The 20011-nt window shown below is 52.9% G+C and overlaps 1 protein-coding gene across 1 annotated transcript in view; it reads left to right on the top strand.

Moving 5' to 3' along the window:
• Positions 1 to 18934, top strand: part of Tecpr1 (tectonin beta-propeller repeat containing 1) — a 29125-nt gene extending 10191 nt beyond the window's left edge. The window contains exons 8-25 of the mRNA XM_031338669.1: positions 72 to 173; positions 953 to 1098; positions 2154 to 2659; positions 3757 to 3902; positions 5205 to 5360; positions 6252 to 6401; positions 6497 to 6654; positions 7952 to 8079; positions 9192 to 9294; positions 11917 to 12013; positions 12145 to 12224; positions 13402 to 13458; positions 13961 to 14141; positions 14583 to 14718; positions 15286 to 15378; positions 16866 to 16972; positions 17073 to 17192; positions 17324 to 18934. Of these exons, the coding sequence (XP_031194529.1) occupies positions 72 to 173; positions 953 to 1098; positions 2154 to 2659; positions 3757 to 3902; positions 5205 to 5360; positions 6252 to 6401; positions 6497 to 6654; positions 7952 to 8079; positions 9192 to 9294; positions 11917 to 12013; positions 12145 to 12224; positions 13402 to 13458; positions 13961 to 14141; positions 14583 to 14718; positions 15286 to 15378; positions 16866 to 16972; positions 17073 to 17192; positions 17324 to 17425 (2568 nt within the window). The 3' untranslated portion in view covers positions 17426 to 18934. The remainder of the gene's footprint in view (positions 1 to 71; positions 174 to 952; positions 1099 to 2153; positions 2660 to 3756; positions 3903 to 5204; positions 5361 to 6251; positions 6402 to 6496; positions 6655 to 7951; positions 8080 to 9191; positions 9295 to 11916; positions 12014 to 12144; positions 12225 to 13401; positions 13459 to 13960; positions 14142 to 14582; positions 14719 to 15285; positions 15379 to 16865; positions 16973 to 17072; positions 17193 to 17323) is intronic.
• Positions 18935 to 20011: the final 1077 nt, after the last annotated feature.

Here is a 20011-nt window from a genome sequence, read left to right as displayed (position 1 = left end):
CCCACACACACACACACGTGCGTGCGCGCACGCCTATACCCAGGGACGTCTGCTTCTTTCTGATTTTCCAGGTGTGGTTCCGGAGGGGTGTCAACTCTCACAACCCCCGTGGCACTAGCTGGATCGAGATGGTGGGAGAGATGACCATGGTGAACGTGGGGCTGAATGACCAGGTAGACGTGCACATGGTTCACGGGACTTGAGATACAACTTGTCCACCTGCGGTGCAGCTGTCCCTTCTTCCCTGGCAGTGCTTGCAGATAGGGATAGTGAAGACCCTGGGGGGTGTCCTGGGGGTTGGTATTCCAGAATCCAGGAGCCTCTACTTGGCTCAGTCACTTCACTAAGGACCCTCCAGGGCTGTCTGCAGTGAGGAAGGGTGGGATATGCATTCTAGGCACAGGAAGGCAGCACTGAAAACCATTGTAGGGGAGGGAGGATCACTACGTGATACAACTGGGTTACTTCCCTTTGACTCTGTGCTACCACATTCTTCTCATGGATATCACCTGTACCGTTTGGCAGTGTGGACTCTTGCTAAAATGTAGTGAGGTCTGGGCTTGGAGGGATGGCTCAGTGTTTAGGATCAATGGCTGCTCTTCTCGTGGACTCAAGTTTGAGTCCCAGCACCACATTGCTCACCACTGTCTGTAACTCCAGTTCTACAGGACCCAACTACGTCTTTTGACTTTTGTTGTCTGGGGGAGGGGAGCTACCTTCTCCTGCCTTGGGTTTCTACAGTCACCTACCATCCCCAGAAGCCATCTTGGTCTTGACACATACTTGGAACATGCTCCCGTGGCATGATAAGGAGACTTCCGCCTGCATTTGCATACCTGTCCTACGGTCCGTTGAGCATCCTTGACCTTCAGCTCTTCTCCAGCACCCGTGGAACAGATCGGAGTCTAAGTATGTGCCCAGCTGCCTCTAAGTAGCACCCTGTTTGTTCTAGGTCTGGGGTATCAGCTGTGAGGACCGAGCTGTGTACTTCCGGCAGGGTGTTACTCCCAGCGAGCTCAGCGGGAAGACTTGGAAGGCCATCATCGTGGGCCGAGAAAGTGACCGGTCACACTCTGGCAGCTCATCCAGTCTCCTCAGGTGATACGAGGCAGCGGGGCTTAGAGGAGTTGGATGGGACAGACTGTCTGTGGCCTCATGGGATTCGTGCCAATGACCTGCAGAAAATTAGTCTTTCTCAGAGGATTGTGGATTCCAGACCAGCTTGGACCGCACAGTGAGACTGTGTCCCAACAAAAGCAAGAAAGGAACGGAAAAAACTCCGTAGCTAGGCATTCTATAGAAACGACTGTCTCCATTGTTGTGATAAAAACACGCTTACCAGAAGCAGTCTGAGGGAGGAAAGGGTTTATTTCATTTTGGAGGCTGTAGTCCATCATTTAGGGAAGTCAAGACTGGAAATTAAAGGCAGGCCTGTTTGTTGGTCCGTGTTTTGAGAGTATTGTCTCTGACCAAAGAAGTTCCAGCACAAAGTTCTGGGGTCCCTCCTCAACACCACATGACTGGGCATGGTGGTACAAACCTGTAATCCCAGCATTTGGAAGATGGAGGTAGGGGGATCTGGAGTTTAAGGTCATCCATGGTTATTTAATGAGTCTGAGACCCTGGGATACATGAGACCCCGTCTCAAAAATAAAACAGAAAAGTGCTTCAGTTGAATGTGGTGGTGATACATGCCTGTAGTCCTGGAGCTTGGGATTGCTATAAATTCAAGGGTAGCCTGGGCTATACAGGGTGAGTCCCAAGCAACATGGAGTATAGGCTGTCTTTGTACCGGAAGATGGCCTTGAACTCCCGCTCCTGTGTCCTTCACACTGAGATGACAGGCAGGCACCATCATACCCAGTTTTATGGGGCACTGAGAATCAAACTCAGGGCGTCGTATTCCAGGCAACCACTTTACCAACTGAGCTATATCCCCAGCCCATCTAAAAGCAACAAATACACACACCTCTGCCCTTCCGTTTGGGATGTGATGGGGTCTTTCAGCCCCCCCCCCCCCAGAAGCAGAGCCCATGTGTGTTGTACAGGGGTAGTAGGCAAGAGCCCGGTGAGCTTGTGACATGCCTGAGTTCACACAGTTAGTCAGAGTGGCCAAACCCATCTTCCACAAGTTTGTCTTATTTTGTCCCCAGTGCTGGCTGCTTCTTCGGTGACGAGGTGAGGGGCAGTGGTTCAGAATCAGCACCCAGTGATACCGATGCCTCCTCAGAAGTCGAGAGACAGGGCCCCGAAAAGCCTCTCCTCAAAGAATCTTTGGACAATTCCACGAACCTCAAAGGGAGCTCGTCCAAAGGCAATGAGACCAGCAGGAACACTAACCACTCCGTGGAGAACGCCTGCCTGTCTGAGGGCAAAGAAAAGGCTCCTGAGACCTCTAGTTCTGATGAATGCCATGGCTCCACCTCTACACCAGCTGAGCTGCCCTGGACCAACATTGACCTAAAGGAGCCCAAAAAGGCATCTAACCAGCCAGCTGCCGGCTTTCCCGAGACTGCGGGCCTCTCCTCCCTGGGGCTCTTCCCGCTGGGCATGGAGGAACCCTATGGGGCAGATGATCATCCTCTGTGGGCCTGGGTGTCTGGAGGTGCATGTGCAGTGGAGGCGGGCTCTGCTCTCAAGTGGTTCACTGTTCAGTCAGGTAAGGGTGGATCCAAAGTGTCCCCGTGGCTGTCTGTGGGTGTGTGGTGTCTAGGTAAGCAGCAGGCTCATCCCCTGCCTCAAGGCTCTGCGGTGTCCAACAAGCTTAACTAAGGCCTTGGGCAAGCCCTCCACTCTAGGGAGGAAGGTTCGCAGAACAGTTTGTAGGTTGGGACTTTCTAGCAAGAACAGGTAGATTGGGACCAGAGTTATATCTCCGTGGGTAAAGTGCTTGCCATGCAAACATGAGGACTTGAGTTCAGATCTCCAGAACCCACACAAAAGTGCCGTATGGCGGTGTAGATCTTTAACCCTGGTGCTGGGGGCTCACTGGCCAGGCAGCTAAAATTTTGTTCAAGCTTTCAGGCCTAGCAAGAGATCCTGTCTCAAAAAAAAAAAAAAAGAAAAGAAGAAAAAAGAAAGAAAGAAAGAAGGAAAGAAAGGAAAAGAAATGATGCAGACACGAAATGGCTGAGAAGAGATTTCCCACTGTCCATCCACACATACACAAAGAGAAGGAAGGAGCTGGGCGGTGGTGGCTCACGCCTATAATCCCAGCACTTGGGAGGCAGAGACAGGCGGATTTCTGAGTTCAAGGCCAGCATGGTATACAGAGTGAGTTCCAGAACAGCCAGGGCTATACAGAGAAACCCTGTCTCGAAAAAAGAAAAAGAGAGAGAGAGAGAGAAGGAAGGAAAGAAAACAATTAAAAAACAAGCTGATTTGGGGATTGTTATAGTTCTGTCTCACCGCTGGGACGAAATACCTGCGGAGGATCATATAGGACAGAGGGCTCACATCGGCTTAGTTCAAGGATATACAGTCCATCATGGTAGAGGGGGTCACACTGCATCCACAGTCAAAAAGCTGAGGTGAATGCTGGTACAGTTCACATTCTCCTTATTCCGGCTGGGGCCCCAGCCCGTGGCACAGGGCTGCCCACTTCAGTTAATCCAGTAACTCCTTCACTGGGTCTAGACCTCGTCACGTTGACTGTCAGATGGGCCATCACAGGGATCGGGGTGTGGAGAGCGGCACCAGCCTCCTGTCCAGCTGTAGGCAAGGTGGTACCCGGCCTAAGGCTCTGGCCTCTTGCAGGCCTGTCGCCCTCAGTGCAGACGCTGTCCCTGTCCATCACTCCCACCCAGACCGCTGCCTGGAGGAAGCAGATCTTCCAGCAACTCACAGAAAGGACCAAGCGGGAGCTGGAGAGCTTCAGGCACTATGAGCAAGCCGTGGAGCAGGTAGGCCCCCTTGTTTGTTCGTTTGGAGTATTTTCTTTGGGGATAGGGTCTCATCGCATTCCCCCTACGCTAGCCTTGAACTTACTCATAGCCCAGGTTAGCCTCACACTGGTCATCCAGCTTCTTTAGCCTCCTGAGTGCTGGGGTCACAGGCACTCACTGTTTCAGCTGGCTCCTGCCATATGCCAGCCCCGTGGTGGGGAGGTCAGAGCAGACACTGGCCCCACATGCTCAGCAGAGCTTCCAGACCCCAGGGCAGATCCAAGCCTACAGAATCAAGTTGGTGGCTTACTTCTCTATCCTGAAGGGCTTTTCTCGGGATCCCACCACCATCAGGACACCATGTGGGCCCTGGGAATCCAGAATCCTCAAAGGGAGGTGCAGGCGGAAAGGAAAGACAAAATGGGTCTACCTTCTGTTTCCATACCTCCATTCCTGTGATGGCCCATCTTGATGGTTAACCTGACAGGACTTAGGCTCAGTGAAAGGGTTTGTAGATTGGGTTAACTGAAGCGGGCATCTTCCAGGAACCTAAACACATAGCTCTGATATTTTGATGAAGCAGGTCAGGATGAACTAGTACATAGTCACTGCCCTCCCCAAGGGTCACCCTGCTTGGCATACCTCAAACTCTTGGAAGTAGAGACCCACCCTTAGATGCCATGGTCAATACAGGGAAAGAGCACAAGATTGATTTTCTTTAGAAGTCTTAGCTGAGGCTGGCCCACAAGCTTCTATCCTGTGTCCCCACGTGGGCCTGTGCACTCAGGCAGCCTGAGACTTTGAGAGCCAGCTTTGACTCCCTCTCTGACTTTGGGACAGGTGTAACCCCTTCCTTGAGCCTCAGTTTCCCTATTCAGAACATGGACTAACAATATGTACACCCCAAGCTGGGCAGCGGGGGCACACGCCTTTAACCCCAGCACTTGGGAGGCAGAGGCAGGCGGATTTCTGAATTTGAGGCCAGCCTGGCCTACAGAGTGAGTTCCAGGACAGCCAGGGCTACACGGAGAAACCCTGTCTCGAAAAAAACAACAAAAACAAAAAAAAAACAACAACAAAAAAAACCCAAACAAACAAAAAAAAAATAAAGTGTACATCTTGGTAATACAGCTACATCTTTGGCGCCACCTAGTGTCCTGTTGCAGCACTGACATCATTAATGGAAACGGGAAGGCGGGAGGATGAAGACCTTGGAGCACAGAGCTTGGGGACAGACCACAGACTAGAATATTAGCTTGTGGGCTCAGGAAGGAGCTGCCTGTGACCTTTCCCCTCTGTCCTCGGTTGTCCATGCCACAGTCAGTGTGGGTGAAGACGGGGGCCCTGCAGTGGTGGTGCGATTGGAAGCCCCACAAGTGGGTGGATGTCCGTGTGGCCCTGGAACAGTTCACAGGGCACGACGGGGCTCGAGACAGCATCCTCTTCATCTATTATGTGGTCCACGAGGAGAAGAAGGTACGGGCGGGAGGCACTTGTCAGGGAAGGAGGGTCATTAGGGGACGGTTTCCTACAGAGGGGCACACAGAGTAGGTCTTTTGCCCTCTTCGGCAAAGCCCAGTGTGGGCATGCATGTAGCAGCCTGTGTTGTAGACTTGCCAGACATACCCCTCTGGGAGTAGCTTCCCTTTTTTTTTTTTTTTTTTTAAATCTAAATGCCACTGTGTATTTCCCTAGTCCTTTATATTTTGAGGCAGGGCCTCACTAAAGTTAACTAACCTGGTTTGGAACTCACCATGTAGCTGAGAATGGCCTTGAAGGATGCTCTTCCTACATCAGCGACCCAGGTGCTGGGTCACAGTTTTTCTGTTTGTTTTGTTTGAGTTTTGGTTTTTTTTTGGGGGGGTTGGTTTTTTGTTTGGTTGGTTTTGTTTTGTTTTGTTTTTCTCTGAGAAAGGGTTTCTCTATATAGCTCTGGCTGTCTTAGAATTCACTCTGTAGACCAGGCTGCCCTGGACAGGGTCATGTGTTTGAATCACTCTTGGCTAGACTTTAGCCTTTGAGAAGCGGCTAGAGGTTGGGGAGATGAATCCCAGTCTCACTTGTTAATTTGGGCCAGGCAGTCAACTCCCAAAAGTGTTTTATATTTTTAGGAAGGGCAGGTGGGAAACAGGCTCTCATGCACCACCGTGCCTGGCTGCATGCGGTCTGGGGCTGGGGATTGAACTCAGGGCTTCGTGTGTGCTGGACAAGCACTCTCTGACCTGAGCCTCAGCTTCAGCCCCAAAGCATTTGTTCATCATGTACAGCCTCAGCATTAGCACTTGGGTCATGAGGCCCGGGGAGGAGGTCTAGCTGAGGGCACCTCACCCAGGATGACAGTCACACTGTGTACCCCTATCCACACAGTACCTACACGTGTTCCTGAATGAGGTGACTGTGCTGGTCCCCGTGCTTAATGAGGCTAAACACTCCTTTGCACTTTATACCCCTGAGAGGACGAGACAGAGGTGGCCTGTACGCCTGGCTGCCGCCACAGAGCAAGACATGAACGACTGGGTGAGTGGTCGGGGGGTCCTCGAGGGCTTAGTGAGAAGAGACCTGCACCCAGGCCTCAGTCTGCCCAGCAGTGACCAGCTGTGTCCCCATGTCAGCTCGCCTTGCTCAGCCTATCCTGCTGTGAGAGCCGGAGGGTCCATGGACGCCCGTCCCCGCAGGCCATCTGGTCTGTCACTTGCAAGGGTGACATCTTTGTGAGCGAGCCCAGCCCAGACCTGGAAGCCCGTGAACACCGGCTGCCCTGCGACCAGATGTGAGTGGGCTACTGTGCCCTAAATGGACCAGGTGCCCTATCTGTCCCCCCCTTCCCCAGACCCCAGAGCTTATGTTCCTGAATAGAGCTCCCCACGTGGGATCCGAACCCGCATACCACAACTTCTCACTGACTAGCCAGAAAGGTGGTTAGATGCTTTTCTGGACCCTGAAACCCGCTGGGCCTGTTCAAGGCTGGGCCTGGAGATCAGCGGTACCCACCAAGCAGCTCTGGAGTAGCCTGGAGTACTTGGAGTGGTGAATGGGATCTAGTCCCACCCCCAGATGGCTTCAAGGGCCAGATTAGAGAAACCACATCTCCTTCACCAGGTCTGAACCTAGGAGCTCAGTCCCTTCCAGTTCTGCTGAGGCCCTGCAGTGTGGGGGGCCCTGGAAGCAGAGGGGAGAGGGAGGAGCCTGGAGTGTGTCTTAAGGGTGGAAGTCTCGGGAGTAGAGTAGTGACAAGCTCATGGGAGAGGGAATGGGATCCCATTGCCTTCAGATACGGGGGATCCTGGGGCTAGATTTCCTCTGTTGGGGCACTTAAAACCATGGGGCGAGGGGGAGCTGAGTAGTTCCGTTGTTCGAGTGTTTGCCTATACTGTAGGAACACTGGGTTCATCCCTCAGTACCCAATAACTGAGTTTGAGGACAGCCTGGGATCTGTGAGACATGGTACAAGAAGTTCTAAAGGGACAGGTAGGAGCTCTGAGGAGGAAGAAGATGAGTGAGGGCTCCCAGGGAAGCCCTGGACACCCTCAAAAGTGATCACAGTCCAGCTCAGAATCATAGACCGAAATGTCCTGTGTGGGTAGCCATGCGCACTCTTACCTCCTGGTGGCAGAGGCAGAGCCTACAGAAAACCAACCTAGTCTCCTGCTTAGGAGGTAGCTGTCCCTGGGTAGCCGCCTCCCTGGGACGGCTTGGGAGCCAGCTGGCTATCTGTCCCTCGCACAGAGGATTAAACGGCACGTTCCCTGCTGTATGCCTTGACATTTAAGCCTGGCTACACCTAGCACACTGTGACCCAAACCGACTCCACTTCCAAGCTCTGAGAGTGGAGCATCGTGGGGTAGACTGTCGTCCTGTCCCATGGTCAGTGTGGCCCAGGGGTGAAGGAAACAAGCTCTCAGGGACACCCTGCCTCTTGAATGGTTGACTCAAACAGGAGCCAAGTGGGTTATCTGTTCCACTGGCCTGGAGGCCTCAGACTTATCGTATTTGGCCACGTGAGGTCTAACTCCAGGATGGGTGACTGGTCGGGCAGCTGGGCTGAGGGGCTTTTATCACCCCTACAGGTTCTGGCGACAGATAGGAGGCCACTTGCGGATCATAGAGGCGAACAGCCGAGGTGTGGTATGGGGCATTGGCTACGATCACACGGCATGGGTATACACAGGCGGCTATGGCGGCGGTTGCTTCCAAGGTGAGGGTGGCTCTGAGCACCTGGGGCTGGCCAGATTAACTCCCAGATCCTTCTGGGCATAACCTCCCCTAATCCCCACCTGGCTACCCTTCCCAGTGCCCAGGGCTGCTGTCCCAGGGCGGCCACTTAACAGCTGGCTGACAGGTGACCTTCACCACTGCCAGCTTCCACAGAGGGCCGTCCTAGGCCAATCCACAGGGCTTGAGAACCCCAGAGAATAGGCCTAGCTTCCAAAATGCCCTTGGGATCCCACCAGCAGAACAGAGGAGCTTGACATTTCTGGAACGGCAGCTGTCAGGGTCCTCTGGTTTGTTCAGCACCTCATTTCATAGATGAAGCTCAGGGTGCATTAGGCAGCTCTAGAACCCCTGTCCCTAACTGTGCCAAATCCCAGAGTCTTCAGGGAGAGCAAATCACCCGCAACCATAGGGATCCCCCAAGTTTAGGGTGGAAAGCAGAGACAAAAGCAGGCTTCAAGATAGACTGTTCTATGCCACAGTCCCAATCCTCATGGCGGGGATGCAGCCGATCCTGGAGAACTGTGGTCCACTAAGACCACAGGAACCTACAGTCTCACAGGCCAAGAGCTTCCTGGACCTTGCGGCAGGAATCACTTCTGGTCTCTATTCTGCCTTTGAGGACCTTTAGACTCTCAGAGGTTATATGTGTGGGCCAAGGTAGCTTTGCTAATAAGGTAAGACAGGCAGGCACCTGCTGGGTATGAGATAGAAGACATCAGAGCAAAGATGAGGCCTTAATCAGAATGGAGGAGGGCCAGTTCTGTAACCTGCCTTTATTTACTACCAGCACTCGGGAAGCAGGGGCTGGCAGTTCTCTGTGCATTTGAGACCAGTCTGGGACATAGAGTGAGGCCCTGTTGCAAATTGCTCCCGTGGAAGCCATGTGGTCCCATAGAAGCTGAGGAACACAGAGGAGAGAGAAACCTAAGTGAGGCTGGTCCCTCTGAGATCACATAACCCACCCTCAGCTGCCCTGGCTCTGATGTGCCCTCCACTGAGCTAAGATGTTTCAGGCAGAAAGGCCAAGCCCCTGGCAGCCTCAGCATTAATATGGCCTGGGTCCCAGTGGCCTCTTGTCCCCCTCATGCCTAGGCCTGGCCAGCAGCACCAGCAACATTTACACACAGTCAGACGTGAAGAGCGTCTACATCTATGAGAACCAGCGTTGGAACCCTGTCACGGGCTATACCAGCAGGTGAGTGGCCTAGATGTTTGAGGGTGCTGTCCAGCCCAGGCCACAGACCTGACAAAAGCATAGCCTGGAGCTCCTGTCAGGCCTCCAGCCTGGAGTAATGGGATGGAGCGCATTTGTGTGTGTACATGTGCCTGCAGAGGCCAGAGATCAAGCTTAGGTATCCTCTGTACCATCAAGTGCTAGGATTTCAAGTACATACCACTATACCCAGTTTTTTTTCCCCCCTAAGATTTATTTTGTTTTTAAGTATGTGTGTGTGTGTGTGTGTGTGTGTGTGTGTGTGTGTGTGTGTGCATATCTCAATGGAGGCCAGAAGACCCTGGGTCAGGATCCAGGAGCAGAAGTTGCAGGCAGTTGTGAGCCTACTAACATGGGTAGTGGGAACCAAACTCAGGTCCTCAGGGAGAGTAATCCAAGCTTAGTCACTGAGCCATCTCTCAGCCTGGCCCAGCTCTTTCACTTGTGTTGAGTGGATTGAAACGGACTCCTCACGCTTGCAAAGCAAGCATTTTATCAAGTGCCCCCTCTCTCCAGACTCTTCCCTTTCTTTTAAAAGTTTATTATTAGATCGTGTCTCCATAAACAGATCGCTAAGTGGTTAAGAGTGCAAAATTGCTCTTGCCAAAGATCTGAGTTTGCCTTATCAGCCACTAACCTGACTCCCTCTGATGCCAGCTTTAGGGGATCTGGTGCCCTCTTCTTGCCTTTGCAGGTACTGCATGCATGGCATATTCACAACAGGCACACACACATCCACATACAATAACACTTTTTTTTTTTTTTCTTTTCCCGGGACAGGGTTTCTCTGAGTAACCCTGGCTGTCCTGGAACTCACTCTGTAGACCAGGCTGGCCTTGAACTCAGAAATCCGCCTGCCTCTGCCTCCCAAGTGCTGGGATTAAAGGCGTGTGCCACCACCGCCCGGCACAATAACACTTTTTATTAATCTAAGGGTTGAAGAGAGCACAGCAGCTAAGAATGCAGAATGCCCTTGTAGGGGACCTGAGTTTGGTTCCCAGCACCTACAGACAGTTCACAACTACCTATATTTTATCTTCAGGGGACCCAACACCCTCCTCTGGACTGCACAGGCACCTACACTCGCATATGTGCATACCACCTTACCCCCAACCCATGCCCCATCCCTAAAAATGCAGTTGTTTGTTTGTTGGAGACAGCGTTTGTTTCTCCGTGTAGCCCTGGCTGTCCTGGAACTCACTCTGTAGAGCAGGCTGGCCTGAAACTCAGAGATCCACCTGCCTCTGCCTCCAAGAGTTGGGAGTAAGGCGTGTGCCACCACCACCCGGCTGGGAATACTTTTTTTTTTTCTTTTTTTGTTTTTTTGAAACAGAGTTTCTCTGTGTAGTCCTGGCTGTCCTGGAACTCACTCTGTAGATCAGGCTGGCCTCGAATTCAGAAATCCGCCTGCCTCCACCTCCCAAGCGCTGGGACTAAAGGCATGTGCCACCACTGCCTGGCGGGAATACATATTTTTAAAAATTTAAATTTAGTCTCCCCTCCCTAGACCTTTTAAGCTGGGTACCATGAGTGACTCCTGTCCTTCCAGGAACCTGAAGCAGGAGGATCTTTGTAATGTAAGTTCAAGCCAGCTTGGACACCTAGTGTGTTTCAGGACTATAATGTGAAAGATTCTCTCTTACAAAAGGCAACAAAAGCAAAAATCCTTTTGAGAAATCTTATTAGCAGGCACAGTTCCCCAAATCACTCCGCTTAGTGACTATCACATGGAAGCTGGCACACGCAGCTTATAAATAGTGGGACACCAACATGTCTCTGTAAAACTGCTATGTGGACACTGGAGTTTGTAGTCCCAGGGAGCTGGAGTTACAAGTGTGTGCCACTGCCCAGCTTTTTTTTGTACATGAAGCTATTGTCCTTGCTAGCTGCATTGTATCCGGGCCTATGGGGAGGTGGGGTGTCATGGTAGAAGGGTAGAGAGAGGGAGACTGCTTTCCTGGATCCAGGAAGCAGAGAGGTAGCGGGAGGAGTCCTCAGTAACAAACAGGTAACCAGGACACCACATTCCCTGTGACCTCGTTCCTCCTACCAAGCCCACCTCCCTCAGTGCTACCCTCTCCCAGTGGTCAGTTCAGATCTTGAATCCATCAGTAGATTATGTCAGAGCCTTCATACCCTAAATAACGTCCAGGAATGCTCAAAAGGACAGTTTGGCAATCTCTTAGCTATCTATCTGTTCAGGTTGGCCAGGGCTATACAGAGAAACTGTCTCAAAACAAAACAAAAGATTGACCATCACTTCCAGCTAAGGTCTCATCTGTGGTTACTGGGCAAGGGATGCAGCATCCTAGGGCCTGAGGCAGCAACTGCTGTTAAGGCATAAGGGAAAGAGCTGACTCACAGACCACACAGTGAGCCATGGCTTCAGTAGATGGGTTGGTTGCTATGGCCCAGGCACTGTGGCGACACAGGGTGACTCCAGTTGGTCTCCCCGCCCTGGAAGAATTTTGGTGGGTCTAGAGGTGACTTGTTCAGGTAGTTCTGCCATGTCCCCAGCCGTGAGGTATGATCCTATTGCCAGGAGTGTCAGGGCAGGGTATATTCTGACTCCACTGCCATTAGCCTATATCTGTTGTCCTACAGGGGTCTGCCCACTGACCGGTTCATGTGGAGTGATGTCACGGGGCTACAGGAGTGCACCAAGGCCAGCACAAAGCCGCCATCGCTGCAGTGGACTTGGGTGAGTCCTGCCTCCTTCTGTGTGCATAGGGGTCCTATCCCCCAGGTTTCTACTGGTCTGTGAGTTTGGTGGGAGGTGGGGTTAGGAGAGGCTCCCCCATTCACCATTCACACTGAGTCACTCTTCCCCAGGTCTCTGACTGGTACGTGGACTTCAGTGTCCCCGGAGGCACCGATCAGGAAGGATGGCAGTACGCCAGTGATTTCCCTGCGTGAGCATCTCTCCATGCCCCAAGCCTCTGGGGCTGGGTCCTCTGCCCCAGCCTGGCTGATTAGCAGAACCCGCCCCCTCCATGTTGTTATCTGAACTGCTTCAGGGTTGGAGTGGGAGGGACCTGGGGAGCTCTGCCCATTCCCTGGTTGTGGTAGAAGAGTTTGTCTCTGCTATACTGGGTCTTTAGGTTCCAACAAAGCCCAATAGTGTAACCTTGGCCTAAGACATTCATGCAGGGATGGAACCCATTGGAGTATGGGAGGCGGGGCAGGCCTGAACTAGAACTCAGGCCGGAGGGGCAGTAGGAAGGAGCTTATTCCTGCTGGAGGGGCAGCAGGAGTCCTTTGGAGTGAAGAAGAAGGCATCCTGGGAAGTCAGGCAGGCTGAGGCAACTGGGTACACAGTGAAGTAGGTGGTATGTTAGGCCTGGTAGGTGACTTGGCTGGCAAAAGGGCAACTTGCCTCGCAAACGAGGGGCCTGGGTTTGATCCCTGTAACCTACTCACATACTTGAAATCCCAGCTCTGGGGAGGTGGAGGTAGGAGGATCCCTGGGGCTGGATAGCCAGCCTACCCTGTCTCAAAAGTGGGACTGGGGTGGGGTAGAGAGTGCCTGAGGAATGCAGCCAAGGATATCCTCTCTGTGCTCAGTGTATACACACATGCGCGTGCACGCAGACGTGTACAAATGCAAGCGGGTGGCAAGTCAGAAAGTTGAGACTGGCGGCTATCACACTGCACTGAGAGCCCGTGAGGCTGGCTGAGGCCCCTGTACGGTGCAGAGGTCAGAAGACAAATGAACCAGGAGAACCCAAGCCAGGGCCCATGTGGGTGGCTTCTGAGCAGATGAGGGTGAGAGTCCAGGCTATCTCCTGAGGTAGCAGTGAGGCCTCTCGGCTAGCCTGAAGGCGTCCCTTCCCGCAGCACACACTGATAGTGGCTGGGGAGGAGACAAACCCTAGGGGTGCTGAGCCTGACGCTCTGGATGGGAGCTGACATGCCCAGGCCTCGGGACCCCTGAAAGCTACATTTCAGCCCCTGACTCCATTGGGGCAGCTGTACACAGGCACAGCTGCTCCTCTACTCATGTGACTGAGATAAGAAAAATGTGAGCAGTGTCACTTTCTGGAGTGTTCCACAAAATGAACTTAATTGCACCATTTCTCTCTCTGGCAGCTCCTACCACGGGTACAAAACCATGAAGGATTTTGTTAGGAGAAGGTGCTGGGCCAGGTGAGAGACAGGACCCTCAGGGTGGTGGGGCCAGGGCCCATTCTTCCTTTATGCCCAGGGAAGGGGACGCTGGTCTCTCTTGAGCCAGAACTGCTGCTGGCCTCTGACTTAAGTCCCCAGGAAAGAAGCAGGGGGGTGGGGAACCAGAGTCAAAGTAAATGTCAACCCAGGAAATGCCTGCGGGCTCTCTGCTCAGCTTTCTGAAGTTTGTTCTGAAGAACAAATAAGAGAAATGTCACTGGCTGGACTCTGCCCATAGGTTGGAGGGTGAGTTGGGGGGAAGGGCAGCAGACAGAGAGGAATCCATCATTCCCATCCACTGGGCGCCCCACCCCCTCCCCCGAGTCCAGGAGTCTGCTGTCTACCCCTAGCCCTGTCATGGCCGTCCATCTCAGCTTCTGCATGCCAAGCTGAGCTGTGTCAGCAACAGGCAGTGGTGAGCAGTCCCGAGGCTCCCTGTCACACTTGGACACTGGACCCAGGCTCCCATTTCTCTGCACAGAAAATGCAAGCTGGTGACCAGTGGGCCATGGCTGGAGGTAGCCCCCATAACCCTCAGCGATGTATCCATCATCCCTGAGAGTGCCGATGCTGACAGGAAAGGACACAGTGTTGCACTGTGGGCCGTCAGTGACAAAGGGGATGTCCTGTGCCGCCTGAGTGTGTCTGAACTCAACCCCGCGGTGAGCACCAGTCTGGGATTGTCACTGGTTTTGTAGAACCTTCAGGACATCAGGAGTCTTCCTTGAGAGGCACCTGGCCTCAGGTTTCCCCAGACCTGCCCAGAACGGGTCTCCAGGGTGGTAGGACATTGTATGTAATCCAAACGAGGCAGGTAATGCCAAGGATGAGATTGGCAAGGAGAGGGTTGCCATCTCTCTAGGCCTGGGGGCAATGGGGGTGACATGGCGGTTCCTTAGTACCCTTAAGGAAGTGTACATGGTGTTATCTTTCCTTTGAGCCTGTGTCCAGGCCTTCAACAGTAGGCCACGGTCACACTATAGTTAGGGCTGTATTAGACCCTTCACCTCCCAGGCTGGCTTTGAATCTCAGACTCAGAGGAGAGAAGAGGCCAGATGGTCCCATTGGCCCCTCCGCAATCTCCCTCACCCATCCATCTCCAGGGCTCCTCCTGGCTGCATGTTGGCACTGACCAGCCCTTCGCCTCTGTCTCCATCGGAGCCTGCTATCAGGTGTGGGCTGTGGCCAGGGATGGCTCTGCATTCTACCGGGGCTCTGTGTCTCCCTCCCAGCCAGCTGGTGAGTGACACCTATCCTCCATACCCCCTCTCTGGTGGCATATGGGAAGGGGCGGGGTTCCTGTTTAGTTGGTGGCCATGTTTCTTATTCAGTTCAGAGGGCATCTTCTAGAACAGTCCCAGGTATGAGTTGGGCTACTCCCGCAGAGGCCTGGGACATCACCCCTGGGGAGGTCTCCTGAGCTGTGGTATCTCAAGGGGCGAGAGCTATGCTGGTCTGTTCTTTGCCGGTTCTTGCCCGGAATTGAAGGTCAGGTTCTGAGTCCATCTCCTACCCGTGTGCCAGGCTGGGCACATTCATGTCACATGGGCTTAATATCAGAACCTAGGATAGACCTCCAAAGGACCCTGGGCAAACCTGAAATACTGGGGGGATGGCAGAGCCTGAAGTGGCCTTACACTCATACACTCATACATTCATATACTGAGCCCCAGCCACACATTTGTTCAGCTGGGGTTGAATGCCGGCTGCAAGGACTCAGAGGGTTAGAGCACTCTACAGGCCTGGGTCTGGGCTCACAGATGTGGGGTCCCCCAGAAACTTCCTGACTCAGCTTTCCCAACACAGGTGACTGCTGGTACCACATCCCGTCTCCTCCCAAGCAGAAGCTGACACAGGTGTCTGTGGGCCAGACATCAGTTTATGCCTTGGATGAAAATGGCAAGTTATTTATTTGTCTGTGTGGTCACAGGGGAGGATAGGGTCCCATGGATATACAGTTGGGTCATGACCAGGCCACCAGTAGGCTGGGATGTCATCCCTTCTCAGAGCATCCTTTAGAAGTGCCCAGACCTTTCTGTGTTGTTTCCCTGGGGATAAGGAACTTTAGCTGTGAAGGTCACCCTCCTGCATCGTCTGCACCATGGAGACAGGACACTGAGCCCAGCTTAAGCCCTGACCCTCCAAAGCCACCCAGGGCCTGGGCCAAGACAGAACAGCAAAGCCCCTGGGACCCCTACATGAAACCAGAAGCACCAGCTCAGAGCGAGCCTTACTCAGTTTGTGACGTCCAGGCCCAGTGGTTCTCAGCCTGTGTGTGGGTCGTGACCTCTTTGGTGTCACCTAAGGCCATCAGGAATCCCAGATAATTCCATGCTTTATAATGGCAAAATTACACTTATGAAGTAGCAACAAGAATTTTATGTTTGGGGGGGGGGGAGGTGTCACCACAACTGTATTAAAGGGTCAGAGCATTGGGAAGGGTGAAAAACACTGCTCTAGAATATTATCTGGGAAATTCCACCTGGGTGTGGAGCACAGGAGCCCCACAGGGTTGGCTACTGGCCATCTCTGACCCCTGTGTCACTTCCTCTCAGGACAGTACTGATCGTATTGATGAGATAGGTAGGAATGGATGGATGGCTTGGAGCCATGGGAGCACAGGCCTGTAATCCTAGCACTTGGGAGGCAGAGGCAGGAAGATCAGACATTCAAGCCATCCTTGTTACATAGTAAGTTCAAGGCAAGCTCAGAACACATGAGACCCTGCCTCAAACTTTGAAGACCGGTATGGTGGGGCATGTCTTGGAATCCTGTCCCGGAAAAGCTAAGTGAAAAAGGATCAAGTTTGAGACTGTCCTAAGCTACATAGTAAGACCCCATCTCAGAAAACCCAGAGAAAACACCCAGCTCAGTTGGTTAGAGCACCTGCCTCAAACACACAAAGTCCTGAGCTCCATCCCCAGCACTGCATGGGCTGGGTGTGGTGTGGTGTGCACACCTGTAATCTCAGTCCTCGGAGATAGAGGCCATAGGATCAGGAGTTCGAAAGGAGCCTGGGCTGAGACCGAAAACAAAACAAAACCAAAAAACCCACAAAAACCAAAACAACAATAAAAGCCAGTCTTGGAGTCCAGGGTTTTGCCTCTAGATCCAGTTCCCTTTTTTATTTGCTTAAAACATTCTTTGTCTTCAGCTTCAACCTCATCAGAAAGGCTGGGGCTGTGAGCCTCAAAAGGCGCAGTGGGGTGTTTATGAAGCCCACCACACAGACAGACAGGGCTGGCTGTAGCCCGGGATCCTGGCTGTAGGTCATCTAAGAGCCCATGGGTGTGAAGGGTTGGAGGAAGAGCTGGGGATTGACCCTACAGCATGCCAAGATGGGCCCAAAGGACTTCTCTGATGACCTTGGTTGTTTCTCTTCCCAGGGAACCTGTGGTACCGAGCAGGGATCACCCCCAGCTACCCGCAGGGCTCCAGCTGGGAGCATGTGTCCAACAATGTGCGCAAAGTGTCCGTGGGGCCACTGGACCAGGTGAGGTGGAGGAGATCAGGTTACTTGGCCATGGGAAGAGGGGTCCCCTCTCTGGTCTCCCCCTTCTGTATCCAGCTGCCCCAACAAAAGTCTATTCCAGGTCTGGGTAATTGCCAACAAAGTCCAGGGGAGCCATGGCCTGAGCCGGGGGACAGTGTGTCATCGCATGGGTGTCCAGCCTCGGGAGCCCAAGGGACAGGGCTGGGACTATGGCATTGGTGTGAGTGCAGTGGCAATCTGGGACTGTTGTATGACATGGGACTGTTGTATGACACTGTCTCTGCATAGGGGTTTGTGGGAGGGCCTTTGTAGATTACTTAAGTCCTAAGTGACATGGCTTTCTGATTGTAGGGAGGCTGGGACCACATCTCTGTCCGGGCCAATGCCACCAGAGTCCCTAGGAACATGTCCAGGGATCAGGAGGCCCATGGTCCAGGTCCTGTTTGCTGCTGAAGCCACTCCTCACCTGGAGGCAAGGATGGTTTGAGCCTGAAGGACCAGAACTGAGAGCCTTTATTGTGCAGTCTGGGAGGGCATCACCCAGGGCCCCACACACAAGGAGTCAGGTCAGAGTGAGCCATTTTTACAGCACTGGCAAAATACCACGGATGTGAAACTGTGGGGGCGCTCCCACACGTGTTCTGAGTCTATATGGGGTGCTGTAGGGAAGAGCTGAGATAACTACAGTCTGGGGCCCTCAGCCCTGGTCCCTGCCTGCTATACCTCCCATCTTTCCAGGCCAGAAATGCAGAGCAGAAGTTCTGGCCCAAGAGAGGCAGAGGCAGGGAGGACCCTTCCACACCTGAGGACCCCAAATTGCCTCCAGGAGAAATAGCAGTGGGGTTCAGGTCTACAGGCCCCAGTCTGGTCATTCCTTAGCAGGTTTTCCAAATGGAGTTTTGCTTCAAAAGTTAAGCAAAGAGCTGGATGCCTGTAGGCCCAGCACTCAGGAGACTGAGGCAGGAGGATTGTGAGTTTGAGACTACCCAGGACTACATAGCAAGACTGTCACAAAAAAAAAAAATCTAGATAAATAAACCAGGCATGACAGTGCATGTCTGTACTTTTGAAGGTGAAGGCAAGGACATCCTCATGCTCCATAGTAAGTTTGAGGCCACGAGATGGAGAGAGGCTAGCCTGGGCTACATACATAAGACCCTGCCTCAAAAAACGAGATGGAGAGAGGCTAGCCTGGGCTATATAAATAAGACCCCCTCCTCAGAAAAACAAGATGGCTACAGGTCTTATCCTGGAGGTTTGGGGTCCCCTCCTGTGGTGCACTGGAAGGTAGTTTTCCTTGCAGAGAGTCAGCATTATGAACTCCAATTTAGCCCCTCTTTCAGATAGGAAGTCAGGGCCTCCTTGCACAGGATTGTGTTGCAAGGTGGTCAGGTCTGGGTGGAGGAGGCAGCTTGCACTCCAGATTTGAAGGAAGAAATCTGTGCCCTGTGGAGAGGCACTGGGCCATGGTAAACGTGTGCCCCAGCAGGTGATGCCTCGTGTTTCACACACTGCTCAGCAGTGCCAGAGCCAAGCCCGACTCCACTTATTTTGAGACAAGACAGACCCATAACTGGTTCACCCCTGAATCCTCTGTGTGATGTCGTGGTCAGGAGGGGTATCCCCAGAAGCTAAGAGGAAACTACTCTGGGGTCCCATCCCAAGGACATGAGTGGTCCCATGTCCTCCAGATTTCCAGAGGTGGGACCAGACACACCCACAGGCAGAGAGGTGTCAAGGGGTCACCCTCGTGTCAGTGTCAGGATTCCAAGGGGGCATCCAGGTTTGTCCCCAGCAGCTGTGACCTCTGTTCTTCTGCACATGGTTCTCAGCTGAGCACCACCAGAGTGTCCCCAGGGTGACACATCCTCTCGCTGCTGAGCACCAACCGTTTACCCCCTCAGCAGCACCAAACTGTCTAGGCTCCCCAGATGTTCTATTTAATAAAGATTTATACCACAGTGTGACTGGTGGATTTTTATTAGGCACTTGTGTTAAAGAGGCACAAGTCTCTGGGCCCAGGGCCAGAGCACAGTGGCATGAAGTCTTTTCATTTTAAGATACAGCTGGCAATTCCATTAGTACTCAGGGAACAAGGGGAAACCGTAGCCGGTCCAGGTCACTTAAGGAACGTTGTCACCAAGGTGACAGGCAAGGTACAGTCCCTGCTGTTCATCATGGCTTTTTCCTGACAGGCCACATTTCAGGTTTCTGTGCTTGTGCTGATGTGAAAATTGGTGAGACCTGGAGGCCCAGGACAAGTCACCCCGTGTACAGAGGCTCAGGGCCTCAGATCCTAGGTGTCCCGGTCGAGGGGCAGCTCCAGCCCCATTACACAGTAGGACAAAAGAGAGCACACTAGGGGCATAGATTGGCTGGTAGAGTGCTTGCTGCCCAGCACTGTCTAAATGGTGTGGAAGCCGTCATACCTCAGTCTCAGCACGAGAGAGAGGCAGAAGAAGTTCATCATCGTTCACCATGTACTCAGCTGGAGGTCAACCCATGCTCCAGTTCCAAAAAAAGGATCACCCGGGGCTTGGGACTGGGAGACAGAGCAACAGGACTTCCTGGTATCACAGACTCCTAATGGAACTGGAGTCCCTAAAGACCCTTTGTGATGTGGCCAAGGGACATATAGGTCCTGTCTGTCACTAGTAAAGAACTGGACATGTTAGGTCCATGTTACCCCCTGGGAAGCAGGGGTGTACAAAAGGCAGCTTGTGGGGGACAAAGAGCCACAAGGCTGTGGTCCTGCCAAACAGTGATCCTGGACAACTCTAGGCTGTAGCCAGGCATTAGGGCAGAGGTTTGGCTGGACAGCTTCCCTTTCTCCCTGTGCTTCCAGGCAAGGTCGGACAGAGGGATCCCAGCTCTAGCCTCGGCTCATATGGAAGCCAGCCCCATGGGGCTTGTAGCTCTGTCGGCAGAGGCCTTTGTGTTCCACTGGGCAAGTCCCCCATAGCAAGGTAGATATCTGGGCTCTGCCTTTCCAACTTGGAGTTGTGCCTGGTCTCCATGCACACTGGCAAATTCCCTGAC

This window comes from Mastomys coucha, unplaced genomic scaffold (genome assembly GCF_008632895.1).
Source record: "Mastomys coucha isolate ucsf_1 unplaced genomic scaffold, UCSF_Mcou_1 pScaffold22, whole genome shotgun sequence".
Taxonomy (NCBI): domain Eukaryota; kingdom Metazoa; phylum Chordata; class Mammalia; order Rodentia; family Muridae; genus Mastomys; species Mastomys coucha.
Note: the sequence above shows the minus strand (reverse complement) of the source record. Positions and strands in the feature narration are given on the sequence as shown.